At 38.7% G+C, this 19,508-nt stretch overlaps 2 protein-coding genes across 5 annotated transcripts; both read left to right on the top strand.

Moving 5' to 3' along the window:
* Nucleotides 1-4,860: 4,860 nt before the first annotated feature.
* LOC140855704 (uncharacterized) lies at nt 4,861-8,394 on the top strand. Of its 4 annotated transcripts, none has more exons than XM_073252145.1 (4): nt 4,861-4,987; nt 5,227-5,893; nt 6,780-6,992; nt 8,033-8,394. In XM_073252145.1, the coding sequence occupies exons 2-4, from the start codon at nt 5,612-5,614 to the stop codon at nt 8,288-8,290; spliced, it is 753 nt and encodes a 250-aa protein (XP_073108246.1). In that variant the 5' UTR covers nt 4,861-4,987; nt 5,227-5,611; the 3' UTR covers nt 8,291-8,394. The 4 variants fall into 4 exon arrangements, with proteins under 4 accessions (XP_073108246.1, XP_073108245.1, XP_073108247.1 ...); XM_073252144.1 differs by having other exon boundaries at nt 5,227-5,983; XM_073252146.1 differs by lacking the exon at nt 8,033-8,394 and adding an exon at nt 7,511-7,999 and having other exon boundaries at nt 5,227-5,983.
* A 5,112-nt stretch (nt 8,395-13,506) lies between these two features.
* LOC105055290 (wall-associated receptor kinase-like 20) lies at nt 13,507-15,658 on the top strand. Its single transcript, XM_010937075.3, has one exon. The coding sequence runs from the start codon at nt 13,636-13,638 to the stop codon at nt 15,544-15,546; it is 1,911 nt and encodes a 636-aa protein (XP_010935377.3). The 5' UTR covers nt 13,507-13,635; the 3' UTR covers nt 15,547-15,658.
* Nucleotides 15,659-19,508: the final 3,850 nt, after the last annotated feature.

The following is a 19,508-nucleotide window of genomic DNA, read 5'->3' as shown; positions in this document are numbered from 1 at the left end:
TAGTTTGTCATCCGGTCGGTCTGATGATACCTCGATGTCAGAGGCAGTTAGGACATCGATGAGCATGATGCAAGATCAAATTACTTATTGGATGAATCGCAGTCAGACGCTCGAGAGGATAGTGGCTGCGATGGCAGGATGGCTCGATGTCGATGCCTTTGAGTTAGCACCTCTACAGCCACATGATGCCATCTCTGCACAGCCTTCGTGACACAAATTACGATGCCTAGAGGAGAGAACAAGGCCAACGACTGTGATGATGTATAGTTTGTAGTTTTTTTAATTTTAAATGGTGTATAAACTCATATTTTTGTATCTAATAATGATAGCTATGAAATTTATTATTATTTAAATTTTGAATATTTTTATTGTGTTCATATGTTTTTATGTAAAATATGCTTAATCTTATGAAAATTTATATTTAAATAGATACTTTCGTGGCAAAAATAGTAAAAAGTATTTTATTTCATCTCTAACTTAATTTAACGATAAAATATTAATTTCATCGTAAAAAATAATCAAAAAATTTCATCTGCTATTTAAAATGAACATTTTCATTAGAAATTGTGACAAAATATTTTTCGTCGCTAAAATTATGACGAAATAAATTTTCGTCGCTAAAAATAAAATTTTTTATCATAAATTTTATTTTTTTCTTTATTTTTTAGCAACAAATTTTCATATTTTATCGCTAAATTTGCGATGAAAATAAAATTTCATCATAATTTTAGCATTAAAATTTTATTTTCATAACTAATTAGCGATGAAATTATTTTTTTTGTCACTAGAATGGTGACGAAATTTTTTCATTGCAAATTTTGCGATGAAATTTTTTTTCATCGCTAAATTAAAGACGAAAATTATTTTTCATCAGTAAAATTAAAAAAATTTAATAAATAATATTTATTTTTGATGATGAAAATATTTTTTATCGTAATTTAGTGCCGAAAGTATAAGCTTTTGCGACGAAAAAATTTCATCGCTAATATTTTAAACTTTTTCATCGTGTGATTGAGTAATTTTGACGACATAATAAAATTTTTTCGTTACTAAGATATTTTGCTACGAGATTTTCTCTATAAATTTTTAGCAACGAAAAGTTTCGTCGCTAATAATTTTAGAGATAAAAATTTTATCTTTAGCGATAAAAAAATTTCATCGCAAAAGATCAGATTTCTTATAGTGATATCTTATTCATATTTATACTTTTAATATTTAATTTATATTTTTATTTATTTAAAATAAATATAGATATATATTTTTGTAACCTATTGATATTTATATCGATTTTTATATTAATATAATAAAATAAAAAAATATAGATATTAATATATTGATACCTCATTTATATTTGATCTGATTTTAGTCCTACATCAATCAATTAAAATATTTAAATATAATTTAAAAAATATCTCTACTCATAAAGAGATAGCTATCTTTATTTTTATTCTTAAAATTTAAGACTATGAAATAATATTATTTAAAATATGGTTAGATGTAGTTAAAGGGATCGGAGAGAGAGCACCAAAGGCGGGCTGGAGAATGGGGCGATGCTAGCCCTGGGGAGGGAGATGGCTAGGTGGGTCAGAGTTAGGGTTTAGAGGATTTTTTTCTTTTAAATTTTCTTATAGATGGAAGAGTGCCGACATGGCTGAAAATTGGAATGGGCTGGTCTAATCAGATTTGGGTTGGGCTTGGGCTTGAATATGAGTTTTTTTAAAACTTTCAGACCTAAGTTTGAATGATCCCGCTTGACCTAGCCCACTTTCAACCTTTTAATGTGAAAATAAATCCATAAAAATTTTATGCAGGTTATACCAAGAAAAAAAACCTTATGCCGGAGAACGATTCACGGCGGTCCTCATGAGCCTCACATCCGTAAAGTATTTTTGTGCTGCTTTAAAGTCGTATAATATTTTTTCGTGCAAGACCGAGAGCTCTGATGTATGATGTGCATGTATAATTCTCTATGCGGATAACAAACTGCATAAGAATTTCTATGCATAGAAAGTTTCCAAGCGTCACATGTCCGCATATTTCTATATGCGAACGTAGTCCCACGGAATGTTTTTATCCACTGTAACTTTACTGATGCATGGTGCCCGCATAGTTTTCTTTATGCAGATAGAAAACCGCATAAGACATTTCATGGGCATATAGCTCCCTCGAGCCTCGGGTCTGCATATTTCCTTTTTGTGGATCCAAAGTCGCATAATATATTTATGCGCGAGACCGGTTCATGGAGCACAGTGTCTGCATATCATTCTTTATACGGCATCTCTACCGCATAGAACGTTTTATGCGCAGAAGGTTAACAGACGATCTGGCGCAGTTCCTCTCTAAGGAAATCTCCGCCGAGGTCAAACAAAACCAAGCTGGAAGGACATGACGATCACTTTGCTCCGTTCTGCACCGGTCCCTTTCTCGTCTCCTCGCCAATCTAGGGTTTCTGGTATTTGAAATTGCCATGAATGGCCATTGAGCTTAAGTACCCCGGCCTCGAAGATCCCATCGCAGACTGCACGGGGTATTGTTTCTCTGACATCTTGTGCAAATTATTTATTTACCAGAGGGCTGGGCAGTCGAGGGGCAGGCCGTCATCATCGACGGTGCGCCCGAAGGAGGGAAGGTCATCAGAGGCTGAGAGGTCGGGTGAGCCGTATTTAAGAGTCCCAAGTGTTTTTTCTTTTCTTCTCTTCTTCTTCTTCTGTTTGTTTTTTTTTTTTTCCATATATGGTGGACGGAGGCTGATGGACCTCTAGCGCTGCAACCGCCGAGGCATCATGCTTGTCGGTTGCCACCGATGCCACCTCTAGCGACATACTCTTCCTTCTTTCATCCACAGACATACTCCTCCTTCTTTCATCCACAGTCGTGCCCATTTCAGCGCTGTGCCCTCCCTCTCGGAGCAGTGTCCTGGGCTCGATTGGGATCAAGCCCTCGAGCTCGATCTCTAATTGCATCACACAAAACTCTACATCTATGTAAAACACACGTAGCGGATGAAAGCTTTTGCGTTAGTGCTCCGCCTCCATTTCAGTATGTGTGTGTGTATATATATAAAATGTATCAAATAAGAAAAGTGACTTAATGTGTTGATGAGAAATTATAATAGTAATCTTTAGATTTATATCAACGGTTCAAATGAGAACGTGCTTGTTCAAACTATCTAAATATCTTTAGGATTTATCTATTTTTATTTTTTTTAATTTTTTTAATATCTGAACGTGATGTTTATTTGAATCATTGATATAGATCTAAAAATTATTATTATATTTTTTTATTTTTCATATTAAATTATTATATATATATATATATATATATATAATAGATTAGGTTGTAAACATAAAAAATTCTCTCCCACTGGGGCCAGGATGTGCAATGAAGTAGATTAGCAGTGGTCACTGATGTTTAGCTAAAAGGCGTGCCGGTCCTCATGTCAGAGCAAACACCATGTTTTAGTAATTAATAAATTGGTGCTGTCTGTTTAAGATTCCGTTATATTTACCTGACACTTAAAACCAAGAACTTTTCTTATGCGATACCCTATTGACATTGACAAATGGTAGAGAAGAAACACGATGAATGGCGCATTACATAGAGTAGATCAAATGAACCGACTCAAGATTCAAAATAAATATCAAATAAAAAAATATTTATAAAAAATTATGAAAAAAAATAATTATGAAAGAAAAATATTGAATGAAAAAAATAAATTTATTCGAAGAATAATAAAATTTAAAGCCTCATCCACAAGTTTTCTATGATCTTCCATAATTTTTCGCATGATTTTTTCATGTACTAAGGAGACATCAATGATTGCTTTAAATAGATCATTACACGATGAGAGTTTGATTTCTATCTTGATTCAAAAATTAAAAATTTATTAAAATATAATTTTTAATTATTTTTATAAAAAAATAATTAAATAGAGTTAAAATCTTAAAGTCGTTAAAATTAATGATCAATTAAAAATAAAATTTTAATTAAATTTGAACTTGACAATGAATCTCAATAGCTGCATAGGATAATCAAGTATATACAATAATGAAGTCCTCTCACGTCACTACAAGAAATTTGATTTTTTGCGACGAAATTTTAGCGACGAAATATTTTTCGTCGCAAAAAAGTAGGTTTTTGCAACGAAATTTAAATTTCGTCCCCAAAAATTGGGTATTTGCGACGAAAAAAATTGCGTTGCAAAAAGTTATATCTTTTGCAACGAATTTTTTTTTTTGTTGCTAGAAGTTCATTTTTAGCGACGAAATTTTTTTTCGTTGCAAAAAATAGTTTTTTTGACGACGAAATATTTTTTTTCGTAGTTAAAAATTTATTTTTTGCGACAAAAAAAATTTTGTCGCCAAAAAATTATATTTTTTATGACGAAATTGATTTTTCGTTGCTAAAAAAAAAGATTTTTGCGACCAATTTTATTTATATTTAGCGACGAAACTATTGCGTAGCTAAATTTTATTTTATTAAAAAATTTTTGAATATTTTGCGACGAAAATTTAAATTTCGTTGCTAGAATTGATTTTTAGCGACGAAAGTTTTTTCATCGCAAAAAAATTTTTTTTTTGGCGACGGAAAAATTTTTCGTTGCTAAATTTTTTTTTGCGACGAAAATAATTACGTCGCCAAAAATTTAATTTTTAGCGACGAAATATTTGTTTCGTTGCGAGAAACTTGATTTCCCGATCATTTGCGACGAAATAAATTTTCGTTGCCAAAAATTAATCATTTACGACGAAAATATTTTTGTTGCAAAAAATCAAATTTTTTGGCGACAGAAAATTTGTTTTTAGCAACGAATTTATTTCGTCGCTAAATATGTTTTACTTAAAAATAAAACCGAAGGTATTCTGCCCTAATTGAAAAAACCGCTTGATCTCCGTCCCGGCCCGATCTCCGCCGCGGTCATCCAAATCTTCTCCCTCCCCGATCTCCGACGACAGTCGTCGTTCCCCGGTCGCCGGTCGTCTTCCCGGTAAGTCCTCTCCCTCCCCGCCACCATCCTCTCTCTCTCTCCCTCCCCACCGCCGTCGAGCCCTCCCTCCCCGCCACCGTCGCCGCTCGAGCCCGCCCCCCGTCGCTGATCGAGCCCACCTCCCAGCTTGCCGGCCATCTCCCTCCCGCCTCGCCACCCTCTCTCCCGCCTCCCTCCAATCCCTCTTCTCTGGCCTCTCCCTCCCTTTCTCAGTCTGTGTTTTTTTTTTGTTTTCGTAGGGCCGCCGCAGCCGCCGCCGCGTCGCCGCCGGGACGCCACCGCCGGGCCGGCACCGCCGCGCGATCGCGAGATCGCGAGGGTTCTGGACGAGTGCCGGCTCTCCCACGCCGTGCACACCCGGAAGCTGAGAGAGCTCTCCGCCCTCCGCTCCTCCGCCCCTCCCGGCCTCTTCTTCCCTTCCTTCGCCCGAGCCCTGACCCCTCTCTTCGACTGCGCCCGCCGCTCCCTCGCCGCCGAGCGCACCGTCCGATTCGTCTCCGCCTTCGCCGCCCTTCCCGACGCCAAGGACGCGGCCGCCTCTGGTGCCTTCCTGGAGGAGTTCCTTCTGTTCCTCCTCGTCGCCTCCGGTGCTGCGAACCGGACCGTCCCGGGTCCACCCACACCATGGCCGCCCCTATAACGGTGTCTTCGGGGGGCTTTCAGGGGCCACCGCATGCGGTTGTGGGGGCGATGCCGAGGAAGAGGTTCAGAACCAAATTCAGCTCAGAGCAGAAGGAGAGGATGCAGGAGATGTCGGAGCGGCTGGGGTGGAGGATGCAGAAGAAGGACGAGGCGGTCGTCGAGGAATTCTGCCGGCAAATCGGCGTCGAGAGGGGGATCTTCAAGGTGTGGATGCATAACAACAAGCACACATATCATGGCAGCCCATCATCGAAAAGAAACGAGGTGAGCCGCGGCGGCGGAGGTGGAGGTGGAGGTGGCGGTGGCGAGGGGAATGGCCTTGGCATTGTAGCTGCTGTTCTTGTTTTTAATCTTGTTAGTCATGTTTTTCTCCAATCCCCCTCCCCCTTCAACGAAAAAAAAAATGCTGTTCTTAGTAGTGAAACTGGGAGATTTTTGCGCTGTCTTGTTAGGTTTTGCTTTTAGATCTATTGGAGGAAGACGAGCGATACATGGTAGAGGAGAGGAGACGGTAGAGATGAGATAGAAATGGAGACTTTTTCCCCCTCCTTTTCTTTCCCACTTAATAAAATGGATATTTCATATGAGGTTTGTCTTCTTTGTTGTTGTTGTTGGCTTCAATTATTGGCTTTAATTTCGACACTTTCTTAGTTGGTAGTTCATATGCACAGGGATATTAGGATTGATATATTCTTTAGTGTTTGAGGTCTGCTAACTGTTTGTTTATCTCTTTCCTTCCTCGGTTCCTCCTCAAATTGGTCATTGTATTCATCTCTCTCGCTATTAGCTTTTGTTCATGTTTAAACCAATCATTTTAAGCAATTTCAATTGTATCAATGAGTTTATTATTTTTAATTGTATCAACCGGTGGGGGAAGGAATGGTTGTGTTGATTAAAATTCTGAATCTAAAGGTTAAATTGTGGTCTGGAATTTTTAAGCATGACTTCATTGTTGTCAGACCCATTCTCTTTCCATCTTATTTTCATTTATTTGCTGCCTGTGTGGGAGGGATGCTAGCAGAGTCTGGTTTAGCTGGTTTTAAATGCTTTGAATGCCTTAATGGCTTTCGAAAGTGCTGAATATACCACGTGTCCTTCATTCAGGCTTCTATTCAATCTCCTCTGATATTTTTTAATCATTTTGGTGTAGTATAATGGATGTACTTGGAAAGGAGGGAAGCTTAGACTTGAAAAGGCTAAAGAGCATTACTTTGCTCGCTTGAAACGAGAGTGGGCAAAAGATGTAAACCTAGCAACAACAGTTCATCTTGATATGAAGAAAGATGCAGAACACCTGAAAATGTCAGAATGTTTGGACCAGGAGAAGATGCAGTTTCGAATTTTCTTTCCAAAATTGAGGAAGGTATGCTCTTATTGCTAATGTGTAGCATATTTGAGAAGTTTTGCCAGTCAGAATGATTTTTAGGCAATGTTGTAACTTGAAACATGTTGTTCTTGTTAGATCATTTGAGTTTCAACTTGCGAAAATAGAAATAGTGCAATAAATTTGTATCAATTAGCAGTAGCTGCTTTTTGTATCTAATAAAAAAGTAAAAAAATTCCTTTTCATATTAATGGTGGAGCACATTATTTTGCACAAATATTCTATTACAAAGAAATCATTTATTTAGCTTTTTGGGGCACTTGTTGGAAAATGGCAATTGACCTTCCCATTCATGTGATTTGTGATACTGGATATATATAACATATGTTTTTTATTTGATTGATGCATGTCACTATAAGTTCTCAAACCCTGCCATTGAATTCAGAGCCTTGAGCGATGATTTTTATTGAAGAAATTTATTTAGGAATTCTAATGTATATGTATGTATTTTGTATGTACATCGTATATTTATATTGGTGTGCATCTATATGCAAAAGGTACTATCTACTTCCATAGCTACACAATATGACCAAAGTAGTGTTTCAAGCTTCGCAATCTCGGTACCAGGTACCGTACTGGTATGTTACTGGTTCGATAGAGTACGGTCAGTATGATAAGGTATGTATTCTCACTTTTGTATCAGGATACTACTCCAAACTGGATGGTATGGGTTGGTGCTAAGCAGAACTTAGCGATTTTGCTCGGTTTGGACCAGTTTCCGTGCTGAATCTGTATTGATTTGGTACAGTACCCCCCTAAACTGAGCAGTTTGGACCGGTCTTGCTACACTTGTAGTCTTTTTCTAATGATAATTTAACCTGTGATTTCATAATTGAGGTAATTTCCTATTACATCATATTTGCTTTATGTTAATAAAGTATATCAGATAATCTTGGTTGAGGTCTTCTCCATTCGGCCGCATATTCGGTTTTTGTAATTTTTAAATTTTAATTCTTAGTGTTCTATTTATTGTTTGAAATGTAGAGTTGTTCTTGACAATAACTAAATTTGTTATGCAGGCTTGTTTGATGACAGATGATACGATTTTGGATACCGTCCTCGGGCGGCAGCTAAGATCTGGTCATAGCATGCGGTCCAAAAAATCACGCAGTTCGTCATCCGGCCGGTCTGATGATGCATCGGTGCCAGAGGCAGTTAGGACATCCATGAGCATGATGCAAGATCAGATTAGTTACTGGATGAATCGGGTCTGCACCACCATCGCGACACGTATCGGGTCAGGGATCGACGCCTGGAGGAGGGAACGAGGCCAATGAGTCAGATCATACTTAGTTTGTACTTATTTTAAATTTAAAATGGTGTATGGACTTATATTTTTGTATATGACAAAGATGGTTATGAAACTTTTTGTTATTTGAAATTGGTCTTTTGACTTAGAATATTTTTATTGTGTTAACATACTGTTTATTTAAAATATGGTTGATCAGATAATTTGTATTTGAGCAGGTTTTTTTGAAAAATTAATAAAAATTTTATTTTTTATCCAAAATTTATTTTAGTGACGAAATATTAATTTCGTCGCAAAAAAATTTGTGAACCCAAAAAATAAAATATTTATTATTCATAGCGACGAAATTTTTTATTTCGTTGCTATTTTTGCGACGAAAGTCTTAGTTTCGTCGCTAAAAATTATAACTTTTACGATGAAATTTTTATTTCGTCGTAATTATGCCGACGAATATTTTTATTTCGTCATCCTTATAGTGACGAAATTATTATTTCGTCGCCATTATAGCGACGAAATTTTTTTTTTCGTCGCAATTTTTGCGACGAAATTATTTCGTTGCTATTTTAGCGACGAAAAAAGTTTCGTCGCTAAAAATTTAAACTTTTTGCGATGAAATTTTTATTTCATTGCAATTATAGCGACGAAATTATTATTTCGTCGCCATATATTTTCGTCGCCCTTTTAGCGACGAAAATTTTATTTCGTTGCTATTATAGCGACGAAATTTTTTTTCGTCGCAATTATAGCGACGAATTTTTTTTTTCGTCGCAATTTTTGCGACGAACTTTTTGCGACAAATTATTTTGCGACGAAATCCGTCGCTAAGTTTTGCGACGAAATTAATTTTCGTCGCAAAAAATAAGAAAAAAATTTTTTTAATCAAAATATTTAGCGATGAAATTTTTTTTCGTTGCAATTTTAGCGACGAAAATTTAAGCTCTTGCGACAAAATATTTTCGTCGCTAATACAGTACATAACTTCGTCGTCTGGGTTTACTATTTTTTGCGACGAAATAAAATATTTTCGTCGCTAAGGTCTTTTGCTACGAGGCTTTCTCTACAAATTTTTAGCGACGATATATTTCGTCGCAAATACTATTAGCGACGAAAATAAGATTTTTAGCGACGAAAAAATTTTGTCGCAAAAAATCAAATTTCTTGTAGTGCGTGGTGCAACTTCCATGGCGCTATCTCCTTGCAGGTGTTAGTGAAAGCTGGTGTAATAACCCAGATAAAAAAAAAAAAAAAAAAGGGACGGAAGGAGGACTCCCGAAAGGAGTCTTCTTCTCCGATGAATCCCGATCGGAGAAGAACTCTAGGCCTTTTAGAACTCTAGTATCCCCTATAAATAAGCCTCTCCCTCTCTCAAGACCCTCCACCGGTGATCTTCGAGCCCGATTTTTCTTCTTTTCTCCGAAGAAGCCGCGGCAGCCTCTTCTCGTGTTCGTCGGAAATTGAAGGTCAAAGAAGCCCCCGGAGTTCAGGTAAGGGTTCAATCTTTCTTCCTCTCCCTCTTCTCTTTCTTCCCATATTTTTAAACTCCTCGTCGGCCGTCAGGATCGCCGGAAAATCCAAGAATAAGATGACCCCTGTTTTTGCTCTGTTTCGGCAGGACTCTTCCCTCTCTTTTCCGGCCACCGGCACCGCCGGTTGCGGCGTTCCATCCCCGAGATCGGACCCTCGTCTCTCACTCTTCCTTCCCTGAAAGTTTTGGCCGTCGGTGACCGGCCAACGACCGAAAAATAAAAAAAAATAGGGACGGTCCTCTGTTTTTTTCGAAAATCCTTCGGCTCGCTGGCCAAATCTCGCCGCCGACCGGTCTTGCTTTGTCGCCGTCGAGTGGATGTCGCCCCCCTCGTCGGAGCCCGGCCAACCAACAAGGGGACCTCGCGGTCCCCTGTTTTGGCCCAAAGGAACCCACGGGAAAAGAGAAGAAAAGAAGAAGGAAGAAGGAAGAAGAAGAAGAAAAAGAAAAGAAAAAGGAAAAAAGAAAAAGAAAAAAAAAAGGGGAAAAAGAGAAAGAGAAAAATAAAAATAAAATAAAATAAAATAAAAAGAAGAAGAAGGAGAGAATTTTTCTCTCTCTCCTTTTTCTCTTCTTTCTCTCTCTTTTCTCTCTCTCTACCTTCTCTTTCCAGTTTCTCTCTTTAGATTCTCTCTCTATTTTCTCTCTCTAGATCTTTCTCTCTTTTTGTGGATTTTATCTCTCTATAATCTTTTTACTCTCTCTCTGATTGCATCACAGACCCTAGGATATATTTGAATTAAAAATATGATGATTTGAAATTGCTCCAAAATTCGTGCGGTAGATCTGATCCTAGTCCGATCCTATTCGAAATTTGTAACACTTGATTCATATTGAGTCACCATGATAGGACCTCTGATGATCTCGACCATGATTGCCTCATCGAAAGGATACGAAGATTCTCTCTCCACTTTCTCTCTCTAGAATTTTCTCTCTCTTCATAGATTTTCTCTCTCTAGAAGTCTTATGGATCAGTGGAGGATCCAGATACTTAGATAAATCCTAATTTTGATTAATCCTAAGAGAGATCCTCGATTTGTGTATTAGGATCAATTATCGGTAATTTCTCCATATATGATCTTTATATTTGATCAGGGTTATGAAGAGATGATTGTCTGCAAATGATATCCAGTGGAATATTTTGTTAAAGAATTCATAAATCAAAGAAGAACATGGATTTCTGTGCTTGGATCAGTCACCAGTAAAGGTAAGAATCCCTGTACATGATCACTATTATATATGTGCTATTTTACTGTTGGTCTTGCATCATTGGTTTTGCATCGTTGGATTTGAGATCGATGAATTTGTTATATCTGAGACACTGTTATTTATTTATGTGATTTTGAGCATGAGTATGTTATATCAATACATATGTATCAGCGATTGATGGCATGATTATATGGGTATGAAATATTACACTGCAAAATTTGAATTGATTAATGAAGTCAAATATTATAGTTTCATGAAAATATAAAGAGAAAGAAAAATATGGTTTGGACTGGCCTTGTCATGTGGAATAGCTTGCCAGGAGCTTATGCCTGGGACAGCCCCCACAGACTTATGTGTGGAAGAATATGATCCGAGAAAGATCATGAAAAATTTGATCCGAGAAAGATCATGGCCACTTTGATCCGAGAAAGATCATGAATATTTCGATCCGAGGAAGATCACAGAAATCGATCCGAATAAAAGATCGTCGCATGATCCTGGTAGTCCAAAGCCAAAGCCAAAGCTTAAGCTAAAGCCAAAAAGAAAGGATTAAAGATGATGTGATAATAGAAGAAAATAGAAAGATAAGACATGAAACAATCGTTGAATAAAATTGTTTCACTTATTTAACATATGATGATGCATCTCTTTTGATAAAACAGATAATCTATAAATATTTGCAGTATTTTGGACAGTGAACATCGACTTTTATGTGTTATTATTTATTTTTATTTTCAGATTATATTATTATATTGGTGTGATATGGAAATTCTTACTGGGCTGTAAAGCTCACACCTCTTCATTTTCTTTTTCTTCTCAGAGTTACAAGATGTCCATGGTTGGCTATGGTATGGATTTGTGAGTGAGCGGATGCATAGATAGAGTACCGTTGATACCTGATCAGAGGATTGAAGGAATGTTAATTGTAATTATGCAAGATTTTATGAATTATTATTGAAATTAATTGTTATGGATGTTAAGGTTGTAGTGATTTAATTTGGCCTTGCATATTCTTTAGGGCTTGCTCTAAGGAGTGTGCGGCCATCACGTATCCGACCCGGGTGTTGGGTTCGGGGCGTGACAGCTGGTGTATTTATACAGTCATTACTTATACGTTAAAAAAAGAACTACTAGGAAAGATTTAAACCAAATATCCGGTCGTTAATCTACAGTACGGTTGGAACCAACCACATGAAAATTGCAAATAGTGCTTCATTTGGCTTAAATCGTTGAAAGGAACATTCGGCTTCTGCTTTTAGCCTTTCTAGAGGCAAGAGGAGACATGCTTCATCACATTTCATTTCAAGAGCTAGTCAATGAAAGAAAGAGGAACATCGAATACGCAAGGATCGAAAACAACTCGATTCAACACCAAAATGTGAAGGTTAAGGGGCGTACTGGTTCTCTTTCTCCAAATGTAGCTGTCTAAAGCAAGATTCCCCATTATTACTTCCTAAAAATACAAAAGGCGGCAACACAGCACTGTTGCAGCGGGATTGGAAAAGCCCCACTACAAGATTCCCATCAATATGGAGTTCCACGTCCTAAAAATACAAAAGACGGAAGACCGAAAGCACCACTAACACGTACGTCATTGCACATCCATGCAATCTTTGCCCTCTCAAATAAGCCCAGAACTCTTCAACAAAAAAAAAAAAAATCAAAAAAAAAAAAATTAAAGCATAGATTCTCTGCTGTGCACATGATGCACAATAAGGTGCAATATATGATACGCACCATTCATCATACGATAGCTGTGCATATGATCATATATGATATATGTTAAACAGTCTGTTATCGTGCACAGTCATCCATCGCAGAATGGACGATATATAGTGTATGCCATATGGTACGGTGCACCAATAGGATCCGGGGCCAAAAAGATAAGCCCAGAACTTCTTATATTGCATGATAAAGCTACGCAAAAATACTAACACGAACCTCCTGTTAAAGCACTAGGTGAGCCGGTCAAAGCGTCGTTGTAGCATTGCATTGAATGTTCGTGGACCCCAATCACGGTGTCCATTCCATATCCATGCCTTTGAGGTGAGGCCTGAGTTGGGCATTACTCCATAAGAAAAAAAGATTTTTCCAATAAATATTTGCCTAGAGTTAATTGAAGGTTACTGGATTGTTGCTAATAACAAATTTGTTGAAACAAAAGTCTGCATCCAAGATTCTTGTTAATATATAGAGGAGATCCTGGACATGTAGTAGAAAATCTACACTTCTGTGCATGCATGCATGCACTGCCATAGACAAATTTTGTTAATGGAGAGATGCATCAGAGATGAAGATCTTCTTTGAATATCCTATGGAAAAATGACCAAAAATTATCAAATTTTTTCTCAAGATTTAACAATTTTTCTCCATTTTTATTAGTTTAGGCTAATCCATGAATATCTACAGCTAAGTTTTGATGGGCAGTCTCCAGCAGGACATAGAGCACCAGGATTCCAAATCCGTGGACATGATATAAATACGAAGAACCGAATTGGCCCTCGCGAAGCTCCAAAGGACAATGTTGATTCTCTGGTCCTTTTCTCATTTTAACCTCTTCTACTTTATTCTCCTTCACCTTATCTTTTATTACCACCACCCCTTCTTCACTGCATCAGACTGCCCTCTTCCTTGCAGCGATGATGTCAAGAGGCCTAAAGCCAACCTCCATTCTATCTCCCTTTCTCTTGACATTCCTATTATTGAGTCTTCTCTCATCATCCCAAAGGACCTGTCCGAGATGTGGCACCATGGAAGTCCCCTACCCACTGAGTACCAACCCCAGTTGTGGAGACCCCAACTATTCTCTTCTCTGTGATCCCTACAAACATAAACTACACTTCAATGCTCTCAATGGGAGCACTTATCTTGTCCTCAGAATCCAACCCTTGGCTCAACGCATGGTGCTGCAGCCATCGCCCCTATTGCCGGGGACTTGCATAACCCAGGACATGCCGAAGAGCGAAGGTCTATGGCTCAACCAATCTCTCCCTTTCAATGTCACCTCATCCAACACCATCTTTTTCTTCAATTGCTCGCCACGCCTCTTGATCTCGCCGCTTAATTGCACCACAACCAGCCTTTGCCATCGCTACCTCGAGGCCATGCGCCGAGTCGACCCGAAGAGCGAACTCGAATGCGCAAGTGGACCTGGCCCCTGCTGCACCTTCATTGCTGGTGGAATGCCTTCAGCATACCAGATCCGGCTCCACAGCTCGGGCTGCCGTGCTTTTAGAAGTGTGCTCCATCTGGATCCTGAGAGGCCACCGAGTGAATGGGAAGAAGGTTTGGAGATACAATGGGCTTCTCCTCCTGAACCGACTTGTAGGAGTCAAAATGATTGCTCTCAAAGCTCCTCTTGCTCTGCAACTCGAGGTGGTGGCGGCGTTCGACGTTGCCTCTGCAACAAGGGCTACCATTGGGATGGTACTGCTGCCACTTGCTTAAGAAATGCGAGGCACTCTCATTCTTTCACCAAAGTTCTTATCATCAAGGTAGTGATGGGAGTGTTAGGCTTTTTTTTTTTTCTGACAGTAATCGTTGTCATCATGATAACCAGATATGGTAAACTCTCAAACCGATCAAAGATAGTTAAAGAAAGAGAGAACATGATCAAGGCTAGCGGGAGATCAGCTAGGATGTTTGGGTGGAAGGAGGTGAGGAAGGCAACTAAGGGATTTTCGAAGGAGACGATCTTAGGGAGTGGAGGGTTTGGAGAGGTTTACAAGGGAGTGCTAGAAGACGGAACCCCGGTGGCAGTCAAGTCTGCCAAGGTTGGCAACCTTAAAAGCACTCAGCAAGTGCTTAACGAGGTAGGTATACTGTCTCTTGTCAACCATAAGAACCTTGTGAGACTCTTGGGGTGTTGTGTTGAATCCCAACAACCTCTGATGATATATGAGTACATACCCAATGGCACTCTTTATAAACACTTGCATATGAGAGATGAGGCCATCTTAGACTGGAAGACAAGGCTAAAGATAGCTCTCCAAACAGCCGAGGCATTGGCTTACTTGCATTCCTCAGCTCACGTTCCAATATACCACAGGGATGTCAAGTCTACCAACATTCTACTGGACCAAGAGCTCAATGCCAAGGTCTCTGACTTTGGCCTCTCAAGACTGGCCCAGCCTGGACTAAGCCATGTCTCAACGTGTGCACAAGGGACGTTAGGATACCTGGACCCTGAGTACTATCGGAACTACCAACTCACTGACAAGAGCGACGTGTATAGCTTCGGAGTTGTGTTGCTGGAGCTGCTCACATCAAAGAAGGTCATCGACTTCTCAAGGGAGACTGATGATGTGAACCTAGCGGAGTACGTGAAGCAACGGGCTAAGGATGGTGCAGCGATGGAGGTGATCGACAAGAGATTGTTCGGTGCTGATGCTAAAGTTGGGGTTCTGAAGACTACCGAGCTATTTTTGGAGCTTTCTATTGCTTGTCTGAGGGAGAAGAAGGAGGAAAGGCCTTGCATGAAGGAAGTTGCCGAAGTACTACAGTATATTATAGAGACACTTCATCAGGAAGAGTTTCGTGGTGAGGAATAGGTCATTTAGTTCGTGTACTAGTGTAGTATGATACTCCAATTAATTCTCTCTTTTGGGGGAGAACTCCAGTTAATTCTCTTCGAAAGGTAATCTTATAAATAAGACATGGCTAATGCACAAAGCTCTATTTAATTCTCTTTGAAAGGTCATCTTATGAGTAGCTCTATTTCTTATACATTGTACGTGTCGTGTGCCACAATTGAATCCTACGGCAGCAAGGAGATAAGGTAAAGATGGGAATCAGATCCCTCATTTGATAAAGGGAAAGAGACCTTTGAATCCTTAAAAGATATGTTCCATGTAATATCCGGACGCGTGTACCCTTCCTTTCCAAAAAAAGCCAGTATTCTTAAATAGCGGAAGGGTTGGAACCTATTGGGACCAACAGAGTCCAGTGGATGGATGCTTGAAAACTGACGTTTGATCCATCAAACCTGAGCTGACGTATGCTATCGTGAAAAATCGGTTTTAGTTAGACTCTAATTTCTGAGCTGATCCAAAAGCCACAGATTTAGCTCCCCACTTAATTCTGGACTCCACGACCTAACTCCAATAAAACAAAGACTCTTCGTTAGGGGTATGTAACCAAATCTGTCAAACTGTAAAATCAATCCGAACCCATAATTTAGGATCAATTTGAGTTGATTTTTTCAGATTCGATATGATTTAAATTTTAAAAATTAAAAAAAAAATCAATTTGATTTCAATTTAAATTTTAAAAATAATCTAATTTAAATCGAATCGATTTATAGATAGATAGATGATAGACTATAAGATGACTTATTTTCTTCGATGAATCCTATCTTATTTAGTTCATTCTATAAGCTTATTTAGAATTTAAAATAAATAGCAGCTTATTTAGTATATTTCATAAATTTTTTATTTGACAGAAGTGAAATAACTCATAATTTGACAAACTGAATCAAATTGGACTGAATTTTTTGAATTAGTTTGAATTGATTTTTCATATGGTTGCTTTTGATTTCGGTTTTCGGAAAATAATTCCAGCTAGTTCAATTTGAAAATCGATCTTAAACCGATCCGATTCAAATTGTACACACTCCTAAGAAAGCTCAGGTACGCAATATAGATATAATACTCTACTATACATTTCTTTTTCAGGTTCTCTTTCTCCTCTGTTGCTCCTCGTAGCCCTATCTCAAACTTAAGCATTGGAGAATCTTTGGCCGGGTCAATTCTAGCGACTTTTCGTCCCATGCATCTCAAGCGTATGATTTGTGTGCACGGTGACTCATGCAACAGGCAAGCAATGAACACTTGGACTATACCATGAATTCATACGGCCTTGATTTGATTGAAGGTCAAAGGGCCGCTGACCTCAAACCATTTCGTGTGGTCCAACAGCATTTGGTGTCTCTGCTGCACTACTTGCATTAAACGTTACGTTTGCCATTCATCACCATCCATACTATAGCTGTTGTAGCGGAAACATTGGCGGAGACCTTTGAAACCTCTGTGACGCATGAGAGGGCGGTGTCAAGGTGCAAGGTTAGGCGTCGAGTCGTTGTCCCTCGCTCTCAGCGTATTCGGTGGTGAAATAACTTATTCATCATCCAGGAGAAAAGATTGGCTAACCCCAAAAAAAAATGGATAAGAAACTAAACCACTGACTCACTCCACCAGGGATCTCACCAACCCATTCTAGCAGTATCTGTTCTTGGTGCCTCTTTGTCTTCATGATCTTTTTATCACCCAATCAAGATCCTTTGTGATACGGCCTGCATGTTGCTGAATGCTGCATAGTTTTGAAAGATTGCCATCAAAAGATAGATGGCCATCAAATAAGATGAACAAGATAATCAACGAGCATATATCAAGTAATTCAAGGGATGTCTTATTTGATCGCAATCTATCTTTTGATGGCGATCATTCATGTCGCTGAGTGTGACCAAACCAAACCTAACCCAACCTAATGTGTCACCAACCAACCAAAGCTTGATTTAAATCAACAATGATAATAAAAAGTTTCACTCTAATTCAATTAAAACAAACACAAAAATAGAGGGAACTTGCTTGCTTTTCAGCGGCGCGACCCACAAAAAAATGGTTAGATCGAGGTGGTTCAACAGTCTTCATCTCACTAACCTAATCAGCTTGTGTGCTAAGGAGAGGAGCGACCCAAATCCCTTTGGGATTGAATTTCAAGGATTAAGATAACTAAATATCACAACCAGGCATTTTCTACCAAATTAACTTCTCTCTCCCCCTTTTTTTTTTTTTTTTAGTTTGAGAATTTTTCTAAAGTATTCCTGACCATTCTGTTCTTTCCTATTCATATAGGTGCGGGTTCCATATCTGACTAGGTTCTCCTGTCACGGCCTCAACCTAACCTTGCCTTATTTAGTCCTAATTTTCTCAACGCTTTCCCAACTTGTCGTCACGCATAGCTTTTTGCAAACAGTTGGAAAACTGCCAAACTGATAGATGACAGGTTGGTTTGGGGTTTTTCCTTCAGAACATCAACTACCCCGTGCTTGTGCACGGATGTGCTGCTCCCCCTCAATTTACATGCGATCGTCCGGCATGACCTCCATTGGCCAAGTATTCATTCAAATCCGGGTTGCTAGTGGCTAATCTCTATCCTTGATTGCTAGTGTTACCAATTGGGCTTCAGGGTTACAGCTCATGGCGGGAGAGTCGAGCGTGAGTTATGCAACGACCATGATTGAATAGTTCCTAAACAACACGCCATCTCATTACACAAGGGCCATTCGATTGATAACAGTGGTCGTACATGGATTGTTATGACTCGATAGATTACTCTCGAGTTGGAAAGCGTCTGGACTATATATTTACCATTTGCATAAATCTCTATATCCAATTAATCGTGCATGACAATGTGCAAGAGCAAATGCCAATAAAATTTGGTTTAATTATTATTTTTGTTTTAATTTTTCCCTAGAAGGATGAAGTAGTTGGTATCCTCTCAAATATAATGTGCATGGAAAATAATATTTTCATCTTCATCGAGATCTCAATTTGTATCAATATCGAGCATCATCCAGCGGTATACAGGTAGAGATTCAAATCAGGATAAACTAATAAAATATAAGATATCGACTGGTGTGGCGATATCTTTCTACAAATTTTTGAATCTCTTTAAAATATTAGTTCAATCAACAAATATTAATATTAATATTAAATTTTATTTTAGGTTTATTATATTGATTATTGACCGAGGTATCGACATCCAGGTTGGTTGAGATAAACTGGTATCTTGGTTCCAACGTGACCTTGACCATCCGGCCAGAGAAGTAATATAATGAGATTTAAAATTTTGGCGGCAAATTGGTAGTCCCACGTTTTTCTCGAAAAGAAATTCTCATCTCACCGGGAGAACTAGAAATTACCTCCGACCGTCAATGCGGGAAATTGTCAGAGTAAAAGATTATCTCCGACCGTGTGACAGGTGAGAGGGCGGGGTCATCTGGTTTGGCGTCAAGTCCTTGTCTGTCGCTGATGCCGCGAATCGGGCGAAGCCGTGATCCGTCTCCCGGGTCAAAAATTAACGAACCAAAAAAGAACTGGAGAAACGGAAAGGTATGTCGTCGCACGTCACGGGTTAAAGACGAAAACCGGGCCAGTCAACCAGAATGTCGCCAACCGATCTAGCATTACTGGTTCCAGAGTTCTTTAGGTCATCCTAATCATTTTTATCGTAGCGCTACTCTTTCTGCTACCGACCTAACCAATATTAATGCTAGATATGATAGGTATCACCAACCAGCCGGAAGTGTTGATTTTAATCAACAAATTGTAATATAAAATTTCACTCTAATTCAATGAACACATAGCATCAAATTTAATAAGATCTCATAATTAGACTAGCTGATGTGATGAGGAGAAAAGTGACTCGAATCCCATTGGACTTTCGAGGACTAAGGTAAGTTAATCATAATCTCAATCCCCCAATCATAGTAGTCCGTATGTTAGGTGATGAT

The sequence above is a fragment of the Elaeis guineensis genome, chromosome 2 (genome assembly GCF_000442705.2).
Source record: "Elaeis guineensis isolate ETL-2024a chromosome 2, EG11, whole genome shotgun sequence".
NCBI classification, from domain to species: domain Eukaryota; kingdom Viridiplantae; phylum Streptophyta; class Magnoliopsida; order Arecales; family Arecaceae; genus Elaeis; species Elaeis guineensis.
Note: the sequence above shows the minus strand (reverse complement) of the source record. Positions and strands in the feature narration are given on the sequence as shown.

Coding starts and splice junctions, on each gene's coding strand:
- LOC105055290 (XM_010937075.3), top strand. CDS start 13,636: ATGATGTCAAGAGGCCTAAAGCCAACCTCCATTCTATCTCCCTTTCTC.
- LOC140855704 (XM_073252144.1), top strand. CDS start 5,612: ATGGCCGCCCCTATAACGGTGTCTTCGGGGGGCTTTCAGGGGCCACCG. Junction 5,984..6,779: donor CTGTTCTTGTTTTTAATCTT/GTTAGTCATGTT, acceptor ATTTTGGTGTAG/TATAATGGATGTACTTGGAA. Junction 6,993..8,032: donor TCTTTCCAAAATTGAGGAAG/GTATGCTCTTAT, acceptor TTTGTTATGCAG/GCTTGTTTGATGACAGATGA.